General features: G+C 41.8%; 1 protein-coding gene across 4 annotated transcripts in view; it reads right to left on the minus strand.

The window, feature by feature from the left end:
* The window catches only part of ARL15 (ARF like GTPase 15), a 416463-nt gene that overhangs the window by 272509 nt on the left and 124907 nt on the right, over nt 1–19047 (minus strand). For all 4 annotated transcript variants that reach the window (XM_060295769.1, XM_060295767.1, XM_060295768.1 and 1 more), the window contains one exon: nt 8597–8741. In XM_060295769.1, the coding sequence (XP_060151752.1) occupies nt 8597–8741 (145 nt within the window). The remainder of the gene's footprint in view (nt 1–8596; nt 8742–19047) is intronic.

Here is a 19047-nt window from a genome sequence, read left to right on the forward strand (position 1 = left end):
TCAAGAAAGTTTTACTTATTCCTGGAAAACTTTTATTTCTTTTTCTTGTCCAATGCACTGGCCAGAATCTTTACTACAATGTTGAACAGAAGCGGTGAGAACAAACATCCATGTCTTATTCCTAATCAGACCAGGAATAAATTCTGTATTTCATCATTAAGTATGACAACAGCTATAGGGTTTTCATACATGACCTTTAACAGTTGAGGAAATTCCCTCTGTTCCTATTTTGGTGAGTTTTTATCAGAAATCAATGTTTTTTGTTTTTTTGTTTGCATCTCTTGAGATGATCACATGGTTTTCTTTTCTTAGCTTATTAATATTGTAAATTAAATTTACTGATTTTTGAACATGAAACCAACCCTGTATTCCTGGGATAAATGTTACTTGGTCATGACACATTATCCTATTAAAAATATACTACTTTAAGATTTGATTTGCAAGATTTTTGTTTATATTTTTGGTATCTATGTTCATGAGGGATATGGTATGTAGTTTTTTTGCAATGTCTTTATTTGGTTTTGACATTAAACTTGCTGGTCTTATAGAAGGAGTTGGAAAGTCTTCCCTCCTCCTTCAATTTTCTGAAAGATATTGTGTAGCAGTGGCATTATTACTTCAGATGTTTGATAGAATTCACCAGTGAAGCCAACTAAACTTCAAGTTCTTTTTCTTAAAAAACTATAATTTCAATTTCTTTAATAACTATAGATCTGGGCTTTCTATTTCTTCTTGAATGAGCTTTGATAACTTGTCTTTCAAGTAATTCATCCATTTAAGTTGTCAAATTTACTGGTATGAAGTTGTTCATAATATTCTATTATACTTTTAATATCTATAGACTCTATATTGATGTAATCTCTCTCATTCCTGATAATATAAATTAGTGTCATCTTTGATTTTTTTTTTCCCTGATCAGTTTGGCTAGAGTTTCTTAAGCTTTATTGATCTTCTCAAAGAAGCAGCTTTTGATCTAATGAGTTTTCTCTACTGTTTTTCTATTCCACTGATTTCCACTTTGATCCTTATTATTTCCTTTCTTTTGCTTACTTTGGGTTTGACCTGTCCGTCTCTTTTAGTTCCTTAAGGTGGAGGTTGAGGTCACTGATTTGAGGGCCTTCTTTCCTAATCCAGGGGTTCAGAGCTATGAATTTCCCCCACAGTCCTGCTTTAGAGACATCCCACAAATTCTGATGTGTTGTATTTTCATTCAGTATAAAATACTTTACAATTTCTCTTTTGATTTCTTATTTGATCCATGGGTTATTTAGAAGTACTTTAGTTTCCAAATATTTGGGGACTTTTCCAGAGATGGTCTTGATTTCTAATTCAATTCCATGTGGTCTGTAGTTTGAATACTTTTAAATTTATTGAAACTTGTTTTATGTCCTCAAATATGGTCTTATTTGGTAAATGTTACAAATGCACTTGAGAAGGTTCTCTGCTGCTGTTGTGTAGAGGGTTGTATACATGTTAATCAGGTCCAGGTGGCTGATAGTGTTGTTCAAGTCTACTACCTCTATTTTCTTCCTACGTGTTCTATCAATAATTGAGAGTACTGAAATCTCTGACTACAATTGTGGGTTTTGTCAGTTTTTGCTATGTGTAGTTTTGAAGTTATTACACACATAAATGTTTAGCATTGTTATGTCCTCTGATTCAAAGACTCTTTCATCATTATGAAATGAACTTCTTTATCCCCAGTATTGTTCTTTGCTCCAAAGTCTACCTTGTCTGATATTAATATAGCCGCTCCAACTTTCTTTTGACTCTTTCTTATGCCTATCGGCATAACGTATCTTTTTCCATCTTCTTGCTTTTAATCTATTTGTGTCTTTATATTTAAAGTCAGCATATAGTTGGGTCTTGTTTTTTTAATCTAATCATATTCTCAGTCTCTTAATTGAGGAGTCTAGACCATTTGCATTTAATTTGATGACTGATGGTCAGGTTTGAGTGCTAACACCTTGCTACTTGTTTTCTACTTGTCCCATATATTCTTGTTCCCTTTTTTCCTGCCTTCTTTCTGATTAATTATTTTTTATAGTTCCATCTTATCTTATTTGTTGCCTTATTGGCTCTCACACTTTCTTTTATTATTTTAGTGGTTGCTTTAGGGTTTATAGTGTATCTTTAACTTATCATAGTCTACCTTCAAGTGTTATTAAACTACTTCACATATAAGAACCCAACAATAGTATATTTCCCTTTTTCCTCTATGACTTTTATTCTATTGTTCTCATGCATTTTACTTTTACATGTTATAAACTCCACAACATACTGTTTTTATTTAAACAGTTATAAAGAGATTTAAATAAGAACTAAATCTTATATAATTATCCATGTAGTCACCATTCTGTTACTTTGCTTTGTATAGATCCAGATTTCCATCTGTAATCATTTTTCTCCCGCCTGAAAAACTTCCTTTAGCATTTTCTTATAACTTTGGTCTGCTAGCAATAAATTCTTTCACTTTTTTAATGTCTGAAAAAGGCTTTATTTTGAGTTTCTTTTTGAAAGATACTTCTGTTGGATATAGGCTGATAATTATTTTTCCCTTCAGTACTTTAAAGGTGTGCTCCATTGCCTTCTCCCTTGCATCGTTTGCAGTGAGAAATCTGATGTCACTCTTATCTCTGTTTCTGTGTAACATCTTTTCTCTGTTTTTAAGATTTCCTTTTTGTATTACTCGGCATTCTCCAGAGAAACAGAACCAATAGGATGTGTGTATACACAGAAAAATGTTTCAAGGAATTGATTCATAATACTATGGAGGCTGGCAAGTCCAAAATCTGCAGGGTAGGTCAGTAGACTGGAGACCCAGGAAAGAGCCGATGCTCCAGTTCAAGTCCCAAGGCCACCCAGTGCAGATTTCCTTCTTGCTCTGGGGAAGTCAGTCTTTTGTTCTATTCAATCCTTCAACTGGTTAGATGAGGCCCAACCACATTATATAAAGAAATTTACTCAAAGGCTGCGGATTTATATCTTAATCTCATATAAAAACGCACTCACAGAAATATTCAGAACAATGTTTGACGACATACCTGAGAACTGTGGCCCAGCCAAGTTGACACATAAAATTAACCATCACACTCTTATCACTGGCTTTAGTAATTTTATTAGGATGTAACTTGGTGTAGTTTTGTTCATATCTCTTGTGCTTGGGGTTCAATGAGCTTCTTGGATTTGTTGTTTATCTTCAAGTTTGAAAACATTTCAGCCATCATTTCTTCAAATATTTTTTTCTGTCCCTTTCTCCACCGCCTCACCTTGATAGATTCAAAGTTAGGTGTTGCCATACATTAGGTGACTTGGAGTTGTCCCACAGGTCACTACTGCTCTATGCATTTTCCATTTTCTCCTCTCTCTCTACTGTGAGTAGTCCCGGATGCTAATGCCCGTCAAGGTCATTAATCTTTTTTCTGCAATGTCTAATCTGTCATTAATCCTATCTGGTATATATTTCATCTCATATATTGTAGTGCTCACCACTAAAATTTGTATATGGTTTTTTAGATATTTTGCATGTCTATACTTTTATAATAACAGTTTTAATGTCCTTCTTTGTTAATTCTAATCTTTGTGACAGTTATGAGTCAGTTTCAATTCACAGGTTATTCTTCTCATTATGAATCATGTCTTCCTGCCTCTCTGCATGCCTGGTAATTTTTGATTAAATGTCAGACATTGTGAATTTTACCTTAAGTGCTGGATAATTTTGCTTTCTGTAAATCTTACACAGCTTTGTTCTGGGGTGTATTAAAGTTTCTAGGAAACTGTTTGAGCCTTTTGTCTTATTAATATGATTTGCTACATGCGTCTAGGGCAGTGCTCAGCTTAGAGCTGATTCCTAAGGCAAAACCTTCCTTAGTACTCGACCCACTACCTCGTGAATTGTGACTTTTCCAATCTGGCTTGTGGTAACAGGCATAACTCTCAGTCCTGTGTGAACACCAGGCACTGTTCCCTCTAGCCCTTTCAGATGGTTCTTTTGCTAGCCTTGAGTAGTTTCCTCATGTGCATGCGATGAATACTATGACACATACTCAAAGGAGACCCTCTACAGATCTCTAGGGTTCTCTCTCTGTACAAGTCTGTCCTCTCCAGTACTGTGTCCTAGGAACTCTAGCTTCCCTAGTCTCTCCAGCTCTCAGCTCTATCCCCTCAATGCAGGGAGTCCACTGAGCTCCACCTCACTTCCCACTGGAGCTGTGCCATGGCCTGGGAACAGTCTTGAGGCAGTAGGCTGGGGCAACTGTGGGGCTCATCTCATTTGTTTCTCATCTCTCAGGGATGACTAACCCTTGTTGCTTGATATTTACTTTCTTAAAAACTGTTTTATATATCTTGTCTGTGTTTTGTTCCCCCCTTTTGGTTATTTCAGGTGGGAGGGTAAGCCAGTTCTAGTTACTCTGTCTTGACCAGAATCAGAAGTCTTCACTTATTCTTGCACTCCCTGCCCTCTACTGAACATCTTCAGTGTTTCCTTCTTCCTGATCACCACCCTTACACCTCTGTCCACTAGCATGCTCACATGGCACATTTCCTTGCAAAAATAAACTCCTTCACCACTGCTTCCTGTGTTTCTGTCTTTCTGTTACCTTCTTAAAAGAGTAATCTATGTGCAATCTTAGCCAGGGGCCCAAGGAGTAAAATGGACAGTCTGTGCCTCATTCCCTCTGCATGCTCACCACCCTCTCATGGTTCATGTTAGTTTCTACCCCAACGCTCTGTTGAAACTGGTCTACCATTGGTCATTAATGGTCACCACATCCATGGCCTCCTCTCAGATTTTAGACTTCGGTTTATATTATTTAATTCTGGTTCCTTTGATCTATTGTTCACATTTGACTTACATGATACTATATAGAACTGCCTGGTTTAGATTCCCTGTTTAATGCAGATGCTAGAATGTAAGCTCCAAAGGGCAAGGATATTTGTCTAGTTTGTTCACTGACGCACCCTTAGTGCCTAAATCAGTGGCAATCATGTAACAGGCATTCAACAAATGCAGAAAGAATGAATGAAATATAGTTGGTGCTTAGCACTCTTCTCCTCCCTCTCTGCTCATCATCCCTCAACAATCTCATGCAAATCAACAATTCAGTTGTATCTCAAATCTAGATCTCTTGCTATAAGCTCTCTTTAGTCAGCCTGTCTTTTGGCATTTGGATCACTGTTGAAAGTCCTGCCAACACCTCAAATTAGCATGTCCAAAACTAAGCTCATTATCTTGTATCTTAAAACTGTCTGTCACCTTCTTCCCACTTTTTATATTTCACTCAGTCACCAGCTAGAAGTCATATTTGATTCTTTTCCTTTCCTCTCTATTTCCAAATATCTTTGACAGTTTTATAGGATTAATGACATCTGCCTCTAACTCTCCATTCCTCACAGCCCCTGATGGATCACCTCTCCATGTTACAGGTCTCTCTCAGTAGCTTCTCTAGTCTCTAGCTTTGGATCACAACTCATGCTATACCTCCATATCCTGGGCCTCAACCCAGTAAGATCACGAACTGTTCTCCAAATACACCCTATGCTTTCTATCCTTACTCTCCTCACCCCGTTCCTTAGATTCTCCCCATCATATGAGGCCCTATTTGAATGAGGCCTTCTTTGATCCCACAGATTAGAAATGATCACTCTTTTAACTTTCATATTTATACCATCAAGTATAGCACTTATTCTGTCTTAGCTCCTGGCATATATTAAACATTCAATAAATTTAAACTGTTTATCATGGTAATCCTACCCCAGGTATAAACTTCTTGATAGCCGAGACCTCCAAACAGGTCTCCAAAAAGGCACTGCGCCTGGTTCAGGACAATGACAACTCACAGAAGCTTGATATCCAAAATGTCAGCCAACTTACTAATTCATCAGAAAATCAATTAGCGCACAATGTTACAACGGGTTCCAGTAAGAGGAAAACATATTATTAAAAAATTGAATAAAAGCAAATATAGAACATATTGCATTGCAATTTATAAATAATAAATTATAAAATTATTTACAGATAATTTTGTACATTGTAATTCAAAACTGTGCTTCTAGCAATAGTGCTTCTCATTTCTACCTCCGATAAGTGAAGAACGGTATACTTGTGTTACTCATACATATTTTGAAGGAAGTTATTTTGCTTTAAAAGAATTGTTAAGTTAATAAAGTCTGCATATTACGTAACACATTCCTCAGAAGACGTCCACAGCTTTACAGACAACTAGCAAATAATACTCTCATCAGAAATTCTAAGGCTTGGGTACCACTAACCTTCATTTGGAGACCTGCACTGGCATCCTACCTCTGTCATTAACTGTGTGAAAACAGCCATATCACCATACCTTTGAGCCTCAGATGATTTAAAGACAGAATATGGAAAAAGAATCTTACCTGTCATAAAAAGCAGTTATGAGGTTCAGAGAGGTACGATATTTTATGTAAAAACATATGGATTCAATTTACTGTTGCAGGCTTATTCACTCAACAAGCATCTTAGCTATGTCCAAATCGTGTGCCAGGATCTGGAGGCACAAGCTAAATAAGATGCTCTATCTGCCCCTTAGCCTGGGGAGACAAATGTGTCAACAGCAGTGTCTCAGGCACTAAATGGTAGAGAGATAAACACTTCACAGTGGGAGAGCAGGGAGTTCTCAGTTCCATGTGGGGGAAAGGAAGGTAGTTAGAAATGGCTTCCTGCAACAGGCCACACTTGAGCTCTGTTCATCCTCCCTGTGGCCTCACCAGTCATCATGAACCCCTCAAGCTTTTCCTCATCCTTTAATCAAGCTATGACTCTGTTTCTTCACAGGTCCACAGTTTCTTATCTACAATTCTAAACTCTGAAAAGCCTTCAAAGCCTGCACTCTTCCCCTAACTTATTTGGTGGCAAAACCTGGCCTGAAATGAGGTAAGGCTCTTGGTCATCAATATTTTTCCTACTTACAGGAAATCCTAGTCAACGGTTCCACCATATACCCTTCACCTAAGCCAGGACCTGAGTCACCCTTGGCTTCTCTCTCTCCCTCATCCTCCAAACCCAACTGGCCAGCAAGCTCTGTCAATACTAGGCCTGCAATAAGTATCCTATCTATTCCCTCCCTCCTCCCTCCCCCTCTCTTCTCCCTCCCTCCCATCACTGTCTTAGTTAATGGCTAATGGAGCTTTCCACAGTTCAGCCTCAGCATCATGGCTAGCGTGATCTTTCTCAAATGGATATTTTATCACACAGTTTCTCTTTGCTTAAAGTATGTGCAGATGTCTCTGTGCTATCTACAAAGCTCAAATTCCTGAGTGTGGTATAAAAGGTTTGCCAAGATTTGGCCACTGCCTATCTCCTGTGACTCAACTCGTGGCATTCTACTAACCATGTGTCGCAGCCACTCGGAAATGTGGTTCCCAGGAGGTAGCAACCTGTTTCAGGCCCCTCTGCCTTCACACAGCTTCCCCTCTGTCCCCAAATCTTCTTTCTTCTCCCACCTCACTCTCTTATTCCTGCTTGTCTGCCAGGCTTGCTCGTCCTCAAGATCCAATGTAGAAAACTCCATCATGTATCATCCTCCCCTTCCCCCAGTCCGAGCAAAACTGATTGCTTCTCCTCCTTTGTGTATTTCTGGACACAAGCTTAATGTCTGTGTGGCTCATAGCCTGAGTCTCCTGGAGTGCTGGGATCACTGCTTATCCCCAGTTTCTAACACTGGACCTAGCACATGATAGGTGTTCAGAAAAGAAAGCTGTCTGAATGAACAATCTTTTTAAGTTTCCCCGACAATGTCCCAGCCCACTCCTTCCCTGTCAGTTCTCCCACAGCAGCTCTGGTTTTCACATCCCATAATTTTCTCTAGTTAACACTTGTCTTTCCCGCTTCATTTTCAGAGGAAAAAGAGGACACTTTTGGCGAGTGAGAAAAGTTCTTGGTAGCACTTTGATACTCTGGGCCAGATAATTCCTCACGGAGGGCGCCCGTCCTGTGCACTGCAGGATGTTTAGCAGCATCCCCGGCCTCTACTCAAAAGAAGTCAGTAGCACCCTGCCCAAGCTGTAAGAACCAAAATGCCTCCAGACATTGCCAGATGTCGCCTGGAGAGCAAAATCTGCCCTGATTGAGAACCACTGCCTAGACTGACTTTTCTTGGCCACCACAGGGAACAACATGGTAAACCTGATCAACGGTCCCTGTGCCCACCATCTTCCAGGGAAGAAGATTCAGACTATCACTTGTACCGTGTAGGGAGCGTGTGACCAACACGAGTAGGCTAGAGTGACACTTCAAGGGAGGAGGACGCTCAGTGGGCCTGAGCTGAACCCATCTATCACAGTACGAGAATTCCAGGTTGCGAGGTTAGTTTCTATCAACATCCTCCTGGCTTGATTTATTCAGTGGCACTGAAATGACCAACTAGAGGGATGAAGCGTGCAGCAATTTGATGCTATTAAAGCCCCCCTTAAATATAGTTTGAAAAATAGAGTATCTAAAAATAAATAATCAACAGACTGAAGCATTTCAGTGAAATGAGGGGACCCCACCAACAGCATAGGAAACGAGAGCATCCCAGGGGTGAGGAAGAAAAGGGTGAGAAGCCGGCGCTGTACCCACCTGTGGTCGACACCACGCTGTTGGGGCTTTCGCTGCAGAGCTTGGACAGGAGGCTGGTCTTGCCAGAGCCCGTGAGGCCTATGCAGACCAGGTCATACTCTGGGCGCGCAGGTGGTGGTCCCTTGCAGCAGAGTGCTCTAAAACACTGCCGAGAGAGGGGAAATGCAGCGCTTTTAAGCATGACTGTAGGCACAAAGCTTAGTCACATTTCAAATGACTATGTACTGAGAGGTAATTAAATAACCTATTGACCCTACGGAGGAAAGGGACCTTTAGAGTGAGAGACCAGGAGGACACCGCCTTGACGAAGCAATCAAAGTTAACTTCCCAGGAATGAGACCCACTCGGACTTGCCGGCTCCCCTCTTGCTGAGACAGGGGCACCGCGAGGGGTGCCACGTCATTATGCAGCTTTTCTGCCAAAAATGCACCACCTTCATCCAAGCACGAGGAAATCAGACGACACCTCCGCGAGGAGCATTCTGCAGGACAAGCAGCCTGTTCTTCTCTAAAACGTCAAAGAAAGACTGAGGAACTGTTCCAGGTTAAAGAAGACTAGAGAGACATAACGAATGCCATGCCTCCTGGATTGGGCGGGGGAAGAGACATCATAAACGACAGTGTTGGGACAACAGGTGACAGCTGACTAGAGACTGAATAGCAGAGCCTGCAATGACAGTATCACTGAAGGTTACAGTTTCTGAATTTAATCAGCGGACTGTGGTTACGTAAGGAATATCACTGTCCTGAGAAAACACATACGATAGTACTTAGAGATGAAGAGTCTTGACATCTGCAAGTAACTGGCTAAGAACATTTCTAAATCTCTATCTCCATCACCGTCTCCACGCCTAGATGGTGAGGAATGTGATAAAGCAATCATGGTAAAATGTTAATGACTGGGGAACCTGAGTAGAGTCTACAGGAAAGTTCCGTGTACTAGTCTTCCAGTGCTTTGATGTTATTTCAAAATAAAATGCTTTTAAAAAGCATTAAATAGAATTCCTGTGTATATCACCGCCATCTTGACTCTTGCTAAATCTTGCTTCAGGTCAACTGACCTCAGGGTACTATGAACTGCCGTTTGCTCTGCAAGGGTTAAAGACAAGGGGATTTGGGAGGCTGGAAGCCACTCATGCAGTTTCTGGTCTTTCTACTTATTTGACATCTACTTATTAGGGGCCATCTATGTGCCAGCTTGTAGAGTCTGAAGCATTTAGGACCTGAAAGATTCAACAGAGGAAGAGGGAGACAGAGAGGTAAGAGGGAGGCAGACCTACTGACTTCTGGGTCCTTTGGAGATCATGAGAGAAGAGACCTATAAAATGTCTGTGCTAATTCTTCTTACTCAGATGAAATGTGACGCCTAACTGGCTGTCATACTCTCATAAACCAAGCTTGATTATTCCTCACCCTCACTTCTCATATCCACGTTAGTCAACTGACAAGTCCAGTCCACACGACCTCTGAAACAGGTCTAGAATCTGTCTGCCTCTCTCCAGCCCAGGCCACCGCTGCCTGGACAACATCAACGTCCTCCAGTGGGTCCCAGTACATTCACCGTTGCCCCCTCTATTCTCCACACGGCCTCCATAATGATCATCATGGTCTACAAGACCTTCCATGATCTCTTCCACCCACCCCTCCAGCCTCACCTCCATGATTCTCCTCTTACTCTCCCTCTCACCCTCCCACCTCCAGTCACGCTGACCCTCTGGCACCTCAAGGCATTCAACATACGCCTCTCCCTCTTCCCTCCCAACTCTTGGCATAGCGAATGCTTCATTGGCTTTCGGGTCCCAGTTAGAGCACCCCTTCCTCAGGGCCGCCTGCTCTGATGCTAAGAGTACATTAGCAATTCATGTCAAGCTCTCACAGCACTTTTGTGAATTCAGCACACAGACTATTACAGTTTCTCATTCATCACCAGACTGTGGGAACCATATCTGTCCATCTTCATCCTAGTATCCACAGTGCTTAGCAGAGAACACGGCATAGAAGCCACCCTCAGTGAATAACTGTTGAATGACGAATGAATGACATTTAAATTTCGCCTAAGAAAAGAGAAAAGAAAATGTAAAGGCTAGTAGGAAGCTTGATCTAGGCTCTCTCTGGGTCCCCCATGCTTCAAGAAAATAGTGTTAAAATAAAAGAAACGCTTGACTTTTTCACTGCTCTTCAATGCCAGAAGTTTTAGCCCAGTTACCAAAAGAGTGGTTTTGATGTGCACGACCTACTTTCTTGGTATGAAAGACCTTCTTTTTGTCCTAAATTCACTTTTCCTCGGCTTTTAAGGGGCTCTGCCTACTTCTGGTAAATTCTATGATTACCTAATCCATATTCTTCATGGATTTATTAAACTCTAATCATATTTCTTCTCCCCTGTTTAGAGCCTGAGGAGTCCTAATTATTTCAGTCTGCCTTCATATAGCAGCCCCTGCCACTCCTCCATCATATTCGTGACTCTTCTCTGGCCTTACTTGAGCTCCATTTTGCCTCTCCTACAAGATTAATGACTATGACAATAAAAAGCATTCTAGATGCCAATACATCTCATCCCAGATTCATATGAAGGCTGGCTGATAATGTCTGACCTTTTGCAAACTTTTTCTTACCCATAAGAGAAACAAGTCTCCTGGACTCATGATTAGAGTTTTCCTGAGAGACAGATGTATGTATGTATGTATTCCCTCAAAGACTGGCTAGCAGCCATTCACTAAGAAGAGCTCTGCCAGGTTCAACTATGACAGACAACAGCACCAGTCACACAGTGGTTTCTCTTACTGGGCTGCTGGGATCTTTGTTGGGGGGAGAGGGGAGAGACCCTATTCCTGCTCTGGACAGCACCACTCATGCTCAGCTCCTCTGCCAGAACTCCCTTGGGCTAGCTCCTGGCAAGAGACCCGTTCAACTACCCTGGCCCAAACTATCATCAGTCTTAAATACAAGATGAAATTGCAGGTGACTGATTGCTATATATTGCCCAGTTTTAATCATTCACGTGGCAATATTACTCAACATATTTTGGCCCAAAGTTCCAGAATTTCATTTTCATGTTTTTTGTAAACTCCAGAGTGTAAAAACTTTGCAGCCAAGCCCAATAATATCTACATCACCTGCTCATTTATTCTAGGTCACCTACGACATGTCTGACATAAAAGGCAATTTAGCAGTGACGTTCTACTCCACTCTCGTCTTTATCTCCTCTCTCTCTGTTCTCCCCAGTGACGCCGTCTCTACCCCAGAGTTCCAATCATGCAGATGGTAAAGGCATGTAACATGACATCTCCCCTCTCCCCCAGTCTCTTTCTGGAATTTCAGGCTCCATATTTCAACTGTTCTGAAAAAACCCAAACTAAACCAAATCTGAATAAAACAAAAGCCCCCCCCCCCCGCCCCGCAAACCACAGTCTGTAAGAATGAGACATTTTGGAACATAAAAAGCATAAAGGTTAGACTGACAATTATTCTAAGGCAGGATCTTTGAAATAAGTCACAGACTCTTGGAGTATTTATTTGAAATAAATAAATCCTATGGTTAACAGGGGTAGTGTCAGATTCAAGCCATAAAATGAGACTCTTAAAACTATGCTACTTCAAATGGGGGAAGAATGTTCATGTTTTTGGAGTCAGTTCCTAAAAACTGTACAGAGTTTTCACTTGGTTTTCGTTTTAAAACTTAATGAAGCTTTGGATCTCATAGTCAATTTACTTAAAATTACTCATTTTGGCCTCTAGACTATACTGTACCAAAGTTCATTGTGTCTGTCTCCTACAGCAGCTCGTGCATTGTTAAGGGTAAGCCCCTTTCACTGGTGTACAATGCTAAACACAATGCCGTCGGCCGTCCTGACAGCAAGCGGCAAACTCAGGCTTCATTCCCAGGCCAGACACTGAGGCATTGTATGACTCCGTGCAGGCCCATAAACCTCGGCGGCTTCGGTCTCCCCACGATTAACCAGTAACGTTTTAACACTATCGGCCACTTCCTTTCTTTAGGAGGACATTAGGAGGCAACAGTTCAGTGCATTATGCTATGAGAATACAGGTAAATAAGTGCCCATCTTCCTAAGGCATCTTAGGTGATTGTTAGCTTTCTTGGGCAAGGGCCTGGCAGCCCACCATACAGCCCAGACTGTGGTACTTCCCTTCCAGCGGCCCACAGCAGTCACCACATGCTCCAACCCATCCCAGTCCAACCCAAGACACTAAAGACACACAATCCTTACCCTTCACTTGCAGCAGGCAATAGAGAACAGGGTAACTATGGCGGGTGGGGGGGGCAGGGGAAGATGGCATCAGACAACCAAGGTCACAGCCTCTGTTGCCTAGATTGCTTTAGTTCACAGGTCTTTTCACATAGGGTCCGTTATGACTTGCTCCTTTCCAAAAGAACCCAGTGTCTCTCTCTTATCATGTCAGGATGCAGGATGTTACCCCCCAGCATGCATCCATAATCTTCTACCAACACTGTATGTGAGGAAACAGTGTGTCAATATCTTGAGAGAGGGCCAAGACCGGAATCACCAGTAGTAACTCTGAGTCGTAGACTTTGGACAAATTGTATAACCCTTAGCTAAAAGGCGGATTAGCCAAAAAGCCCAAGCAAAACCTTAGGAATATTTGCTTGAAGGAGTATGATCACATGTATCAGGAAAAAAAATAAGCAAAAGATTAAATTGCAAGTATTTCAGTCTGGTGGTCTAGCACCAAGGCAGCAAGATTATCTTAAAATGTCCCCATTTCTGTTGGGGACAGCGCCAGACATCGGTAGGTCTGTCGAGCACTGTACACTGCAGGACTCAGTGAATAACTACTCAACAAATTGACGCTGTAAAGCACTAATGAAGCACTTGACTGTATATCGCACTTCCCTCTACATCTCCACCTTAATGATGCCAGCCACCCTCCAGATCACTCTCTAGTCCCTCAAACAGTCTGAGCACTTCGTGTTTCTGTGCCACCCGGGTCCTGTGCACTCAAGAGGAAATCTCCCCTCTTTTCTACTTGGCAAATTCCCATTCAAAGTTCTGCTCAGACGGCACCTCCTCCGGAAAGTCTCCCATTCCCCTGGCGAGAACTATTCCTTTCTTCCACTCTTTGGTCCTTTACCACACTTCTAGCGCTGCAGTATTATGCCCCGTGCATTTTTTACTGACTGTAAGAATTATTAGATGACAGAATTATGCACACTGACCCAAAGACATATTCATCCTTGGTCTGACTGTTGGTTCAAAAAGTTTAATTTTACAGCTACCAAGGGTGGCCAGGCACCAAAGCAGAGGAGCAAAGCTGTCATACAATTCACCATTCTAGACAGAGTCCTGCTCGAAATCTTCCCCCTCTGGCACTGGCCCCTGCATTGCCCACATCTCCTACCATTCCATCTCGCTAAATCCCTAGCCTTTGGGGACATGGCATTTGTTTCAATTGACGCTCTGTTTTTCATCATGAATACATGATTTTATTCTGCGCATGATTTCAATTGGATTGAGGCTCTGTAGAGTTGCTGGAAAGTTTTCTTCAGTCAGTGTCGGGGCTTCCCACAGCTATAGAGTCACTGCCCGGGCCCCATACTACCTCTTCCTTATTTAAATACGGGTCTTGCCAAACAAAAACCGGAGTTCTCCTATGGCGGATGACCAGGTCTTTCCTTGGAGTCCTCAGGTGAGGCCTGGCACCGTGCTCAATAAATACTTGTCAGATTAACAAAAAAACAGTTAGTTGGTACCTAAAAGCAAGAGAAGTCACCCATGACTTGAAGTGGATATATTTCTTAGGTGGTTTGGTTTCAAAACCAAAAAGAGGCACCTATATATTCTGAACCTCACCAACTCTCACAATGACAAAAGGAAGTCAATTTCTAGAATGTTTTCTAACACTAAACATGTTCACTGAATAAAACATTAAGAAGCATATTAATATCCAAAACTACAAGATTTAAAATATTTTCCGGGCTTCCTTGGTGGCGCAGTGGTTGAGACTCCGCCTGCTGATGCAGGGGACACGGGTTCGTGCCCCGGTCCGGGAGGATCCCACATGCCGCGAAGCGGCTGGGTCCGTGAGCCATGGCCGTTGAGTCTGCGTGTCCGGAGCCTGTGCTCCACAATGGGAGAGGCCACAATGGTGAGAGGCCCGCGTATCGGAAAAAAAAAAAAAAAAAAAAATCCAAGTCTATAATAGTCAAATATGGGTCTGTCTTTTGAAAATACAACCAAACATGTTTATAGGGCTTGTAAGAGCTGCTTAAGCTCTGGAAAAGACACGAGGAAGAATCGTGTCCTAATAACACAAAAACAAAACCCAAGATGGTCAGTACTATTAAGCACAAGATATAAATGATTTGTGTGTTAATTCACTTATAAGAACAACCCAATGAGAAAAAGCATCGATACTTTGCACTTTCCATTTTAAGACTGGGAAATTGAGGCCCAAAGAAGTTAAACTTGTTAAGTGGAACCAGGATTTGAACCCTGGCAGTCTGGCTCCAGAGCAATTTTCTGAGTGATGGGAATGAAAAGCCTCTAACATCTGAGAGTGTGTCATGTAGAGGCGACGTTCGGGGCATTCTTCGTAGAGGGCAATGTACAGATACGAAAATATGCCAGAGTTTGTAAGGTACAGAGTAAGGGCCAGAGCTGGGGCTCCAACCCGGGCTATTTGGCTCCAGAGCTCTTACTCATGTCCTCTTGGCCTTGGTACAGCCACGTCTGGAGTCAGGGCTCAGAGCCTTGGAAGCGGGGTGTTGTCTCGAGGGAGTGAAGGGGGGCTTTAACAAGGCTGCCTGTGTAACTGGACAGATGCCTGGCAGAGGAAGGGGAAGATGCAAGTCTCGGTACTGCTTCCTTCATTGCACTGTCCGGCTCATGGCCTTTCATTCTGGGCAGACACCCTGCATCTCTCTCCCTGGACAGTTAGAGGAACTGGGTTCCTTTGGGGCAGACTTAGGGAGCAGGGAAGGAGGAGGGGGGCTGGCTGGGCTGGAAGACAAGGGGATACTGAAGGGCTGCTGGCTTCTCTTTCCCGCTGTTTGCTTCTTCCATTTAACCCTTTTTTGTCCTCTGGAAAGGACAAAGCTTGTCTATGAAGAGAATCTAGCTGCACAGATTTCTGATTCTAAACATGGTAAATAAGGGGAGAAAAAAACCTCTAAGGGAACAGTTCTCAAGTTTTCCCCTTTAAAATGTGTGCATGTAAACTGTACCTCAATAAAGTAAATAAATAAACAAGCAAATACTAAACAAAATAATATGCATTGGGGAAGAGTATGGGAGAAAATACATAAATAAACTGGGCTGTGTGGAAATCCATGTCAAAGAGATGGTCTATATGAACATGCAAGCTTTTAGCTGATCCTTTCTTTCCATCTGCAAGAAGAAAAATGAATTTCAAAAATGCTCTGATGTCTTGGATTATTTAGTAGGTCTTGCAAAGAAGTGAAAAGAATATAAATTCCAAATGGCACCTCAGCTACAGAAATAATCAGCAGGGCAACAGTGTACTGTGAAGAGGCCCTTGATCACCAGACGGATCCCAGCAGACGACCCCTCCCCAGGTTACAAGAGCAATCCACTTTTTGAGGTGAAAAATCCTGTGGCCCTTTAAGACCCTAGTGGGAAAAACAATAAATTGTTTTTACAGAAGATGGGTCAAACCTTTCGGCCATGTGGGCTGCTCTGAGCTCACAGATTGTCCCAGGGCTGAGGCTTCTGGCCAATACATCACACTGCCTCAGGACACTAAGTCTGTCTTTGCCTTACCCTTTGTATTTCTCAATCCACATTCCTTTTTGGGGTGAAATACTCCATTATTTCTGCTTTGTTCTGGGCTGTCTCCTGTCTCTGTCCCTATTAACTCGTGGCAACAAAAGAAACAAACAGAAGCAGGGGATTTCATGCTTAGCAGCTACAGACATTGGCCTCACGGCTTTGCAGAGGGGCAGACATTTGAGACTTTGAATGGAAGAGAGTGCCGCGGCGCTGAACCAGACCAGGGGCCCACGTGGCTCCCAGTCTGTGCATCAGTCATCCTGAGCAGTGGCATTCATGAGTCCTGGTACGTGTATTTCCAGATGAGCCACAAGTGGGGTTTTAAAAGTTAAGGCACGTATCTGATAATTAGATTTAAAGAGACTCTAATTCGAGATTCTCCTATATTCTAGCAATCCAAAATTTCAGGTCTTCTCATATTGGAAATAGATCAGGGGGATAAGATTTTTTTTTTTAATAAAAATGAAGAAACTCAAAGAGGAAGCTAAGCAGAAAATAAACGTCTTTCTTATTTTCAAGATGTAATTTTTCTCTTATAATGACTAGATGGAATATCTAATTTTTATAATGACAGAATTATCCAGTAAAACTAGCAGTAAATTCCCCAGGCATGACTATCTGTAATGAGAACCAAGCTAAATGAATATTCATAAACGTATCCAAATCAGGGCTTCACCTGGGTCAGTTTCAGGCCATTTATTATTTTTTTCCCTCAAGAGCAAAGAAATACAAATTTAGTTGAACGTGAAAGAGATTAATACATTTTGTATTGAACCTCTTTCTTGGTCACTTTCTGAATAGAATGTTTCTAAACGGAAAGTCGGGCATGAAAATACGTAAACACTTTTACTATTCCTTAACAATGGCATTTTTCTATACTTTGTACACTTAGGAAAAATCAGGGAATGGAAACATTTAAAAAGAGCTAGACTCCCTAGGTAGATCTTCCAGCAGATGGATCATCTAAAATCTCCCAGGAAAGATCCCAGCAAAGCAGATTCTCTCTGCTCTTGGTGCTTTTTGGAACTGGAGATGGGGAGCTTTGGAACGGTCGAGAGAAAAACAAATCAAACTAAAGTTGTTTTCCTTGTAGACCCTAACAGTGAAAATCCTAATTCCATATTTTTGGACCACAGAGCATTCCTTCACTTAACAATCTCCAGGTTCCATGAAGATGGAGCTCAGCCCCACATAGCCTCTCTGTCACCAATCCCTTAAATCCACCCATTTGGTCTCTACCATCTCCCCATTCCTAAAGTCTCTGACAGCGCGTCACCACTGTCTCCTGGAAAACACACTGTCCTAACTGGTGTCCTTACTTCGGGTCTTACCCGAATCCAATTCAGTCTCCAAAATGCTAATAATGATCTTCCTAAAACACATCAAGTCATTCCCATGATTTAAAATCTTTCCACGGCTACCCATAGCTGTCAGGAAAATGACCAAACTTCTTATCTAAACAGATAGGCTTTTTATGATCTGGACTTTGCCTTCATTTCTGGCCTCTGATGGTTGTTAGAGGGATTACATAAGATAATGTTCATAATGTTTATAAAGCACCCAAACCGGGGTTCAACATGTGAATCTTAAAATATAATTATTTTAAGTTTATAATTCTTATATATTTATAATTATAATATCTGCATAATAATTTATTTTTATTTTCCCACCATATACATGGCCCTCACGCCAACCATACAGACCTATGTGCAGTTCCTGATCCAGTCTCCTTCATGATCCGTGTCATCAAAGGGGCTGACCCTCTGCCTATACATCATTCTCCACTAAACTCCCTCTGGCTGGCACCTAGTCATCCTTCAAAATTCAGCTCAATGATCACTTCTTCCAGGAAGAATTCTGTGGCCCTCAGTCTGATTGAGATGACCTTCTTCAAACTCCCTTAGCACCTTTTCTGTTCCACTGTCCTAACACTCATCATTCTGTCAAGTAAAGGTGATCTATAGTCCTTCTTCCCCCACTTGGACTTGGAGCACTTCAATGCAGGCTCCACTTGTGACTTAATTTTGGAACCTGAGTGTCTGACACAGCATCCACCCCGTGGTAGAATGAGCTCCTCAGTGACTCAGTACATGGCTTTGATTAAGTGCATGGTCAGACAAGCCTGAGATCCAACCTTACTGTGATCTGGAGAAGTTACTTCACCAACACCTGTTTCCTAATCTAGAAAGCAAGGATCATCTCATCGGATTGCTGGCAGCAGTAGTACCTACTATGTATCAAATGCTCAGAACAGTGCTCAGTAATCAATAGGTATTGTTATCACCATGACTGTGGTTATTAGATTTTTCACTTAGAAAAGTGTTTTCCTAAAAACTGACTTTGTGACCACCCATCAGGACTCTTCTCACAGTGCACAATTCAAGATAACTCAGGGTCTGGATTTATTTTATTGTCCATTTGGTCAAAGATCTGACCTGATAAGCCAGATACCAGTGGTGGCTAATCATACAGAGACAGTCCTTTTGGTTTGCTATAATAAGAACTATTAAAAGAGAGCATAATATGATGTAGAGTGGGACCATCACTGTATTTTTTCTTTCCCTGAGAGGAGAAACAGCTTTTAAACATGACTGGTCTATCTTAGCAGTTAAATCAATTCTCTTTGATTATGAATCTCCTGCTATGTCTATGCAGACCTAGACAAAAGCATAATGGTGGCAAG

Source organism: Globicephala melas, chromosome 3 (assembly GCF_963455315.2).
Source record: "Globicephala melas chromosome 3, mGloMel1.2, whole genome shotgun sequence".
In the NCBI taxonomy this organism is placed as follows: Eukaryota; Metazoa; Chordata; class Mammalia; order Artiodactyla; family Delphinidae; genus Globicephala; species Globicephala melas.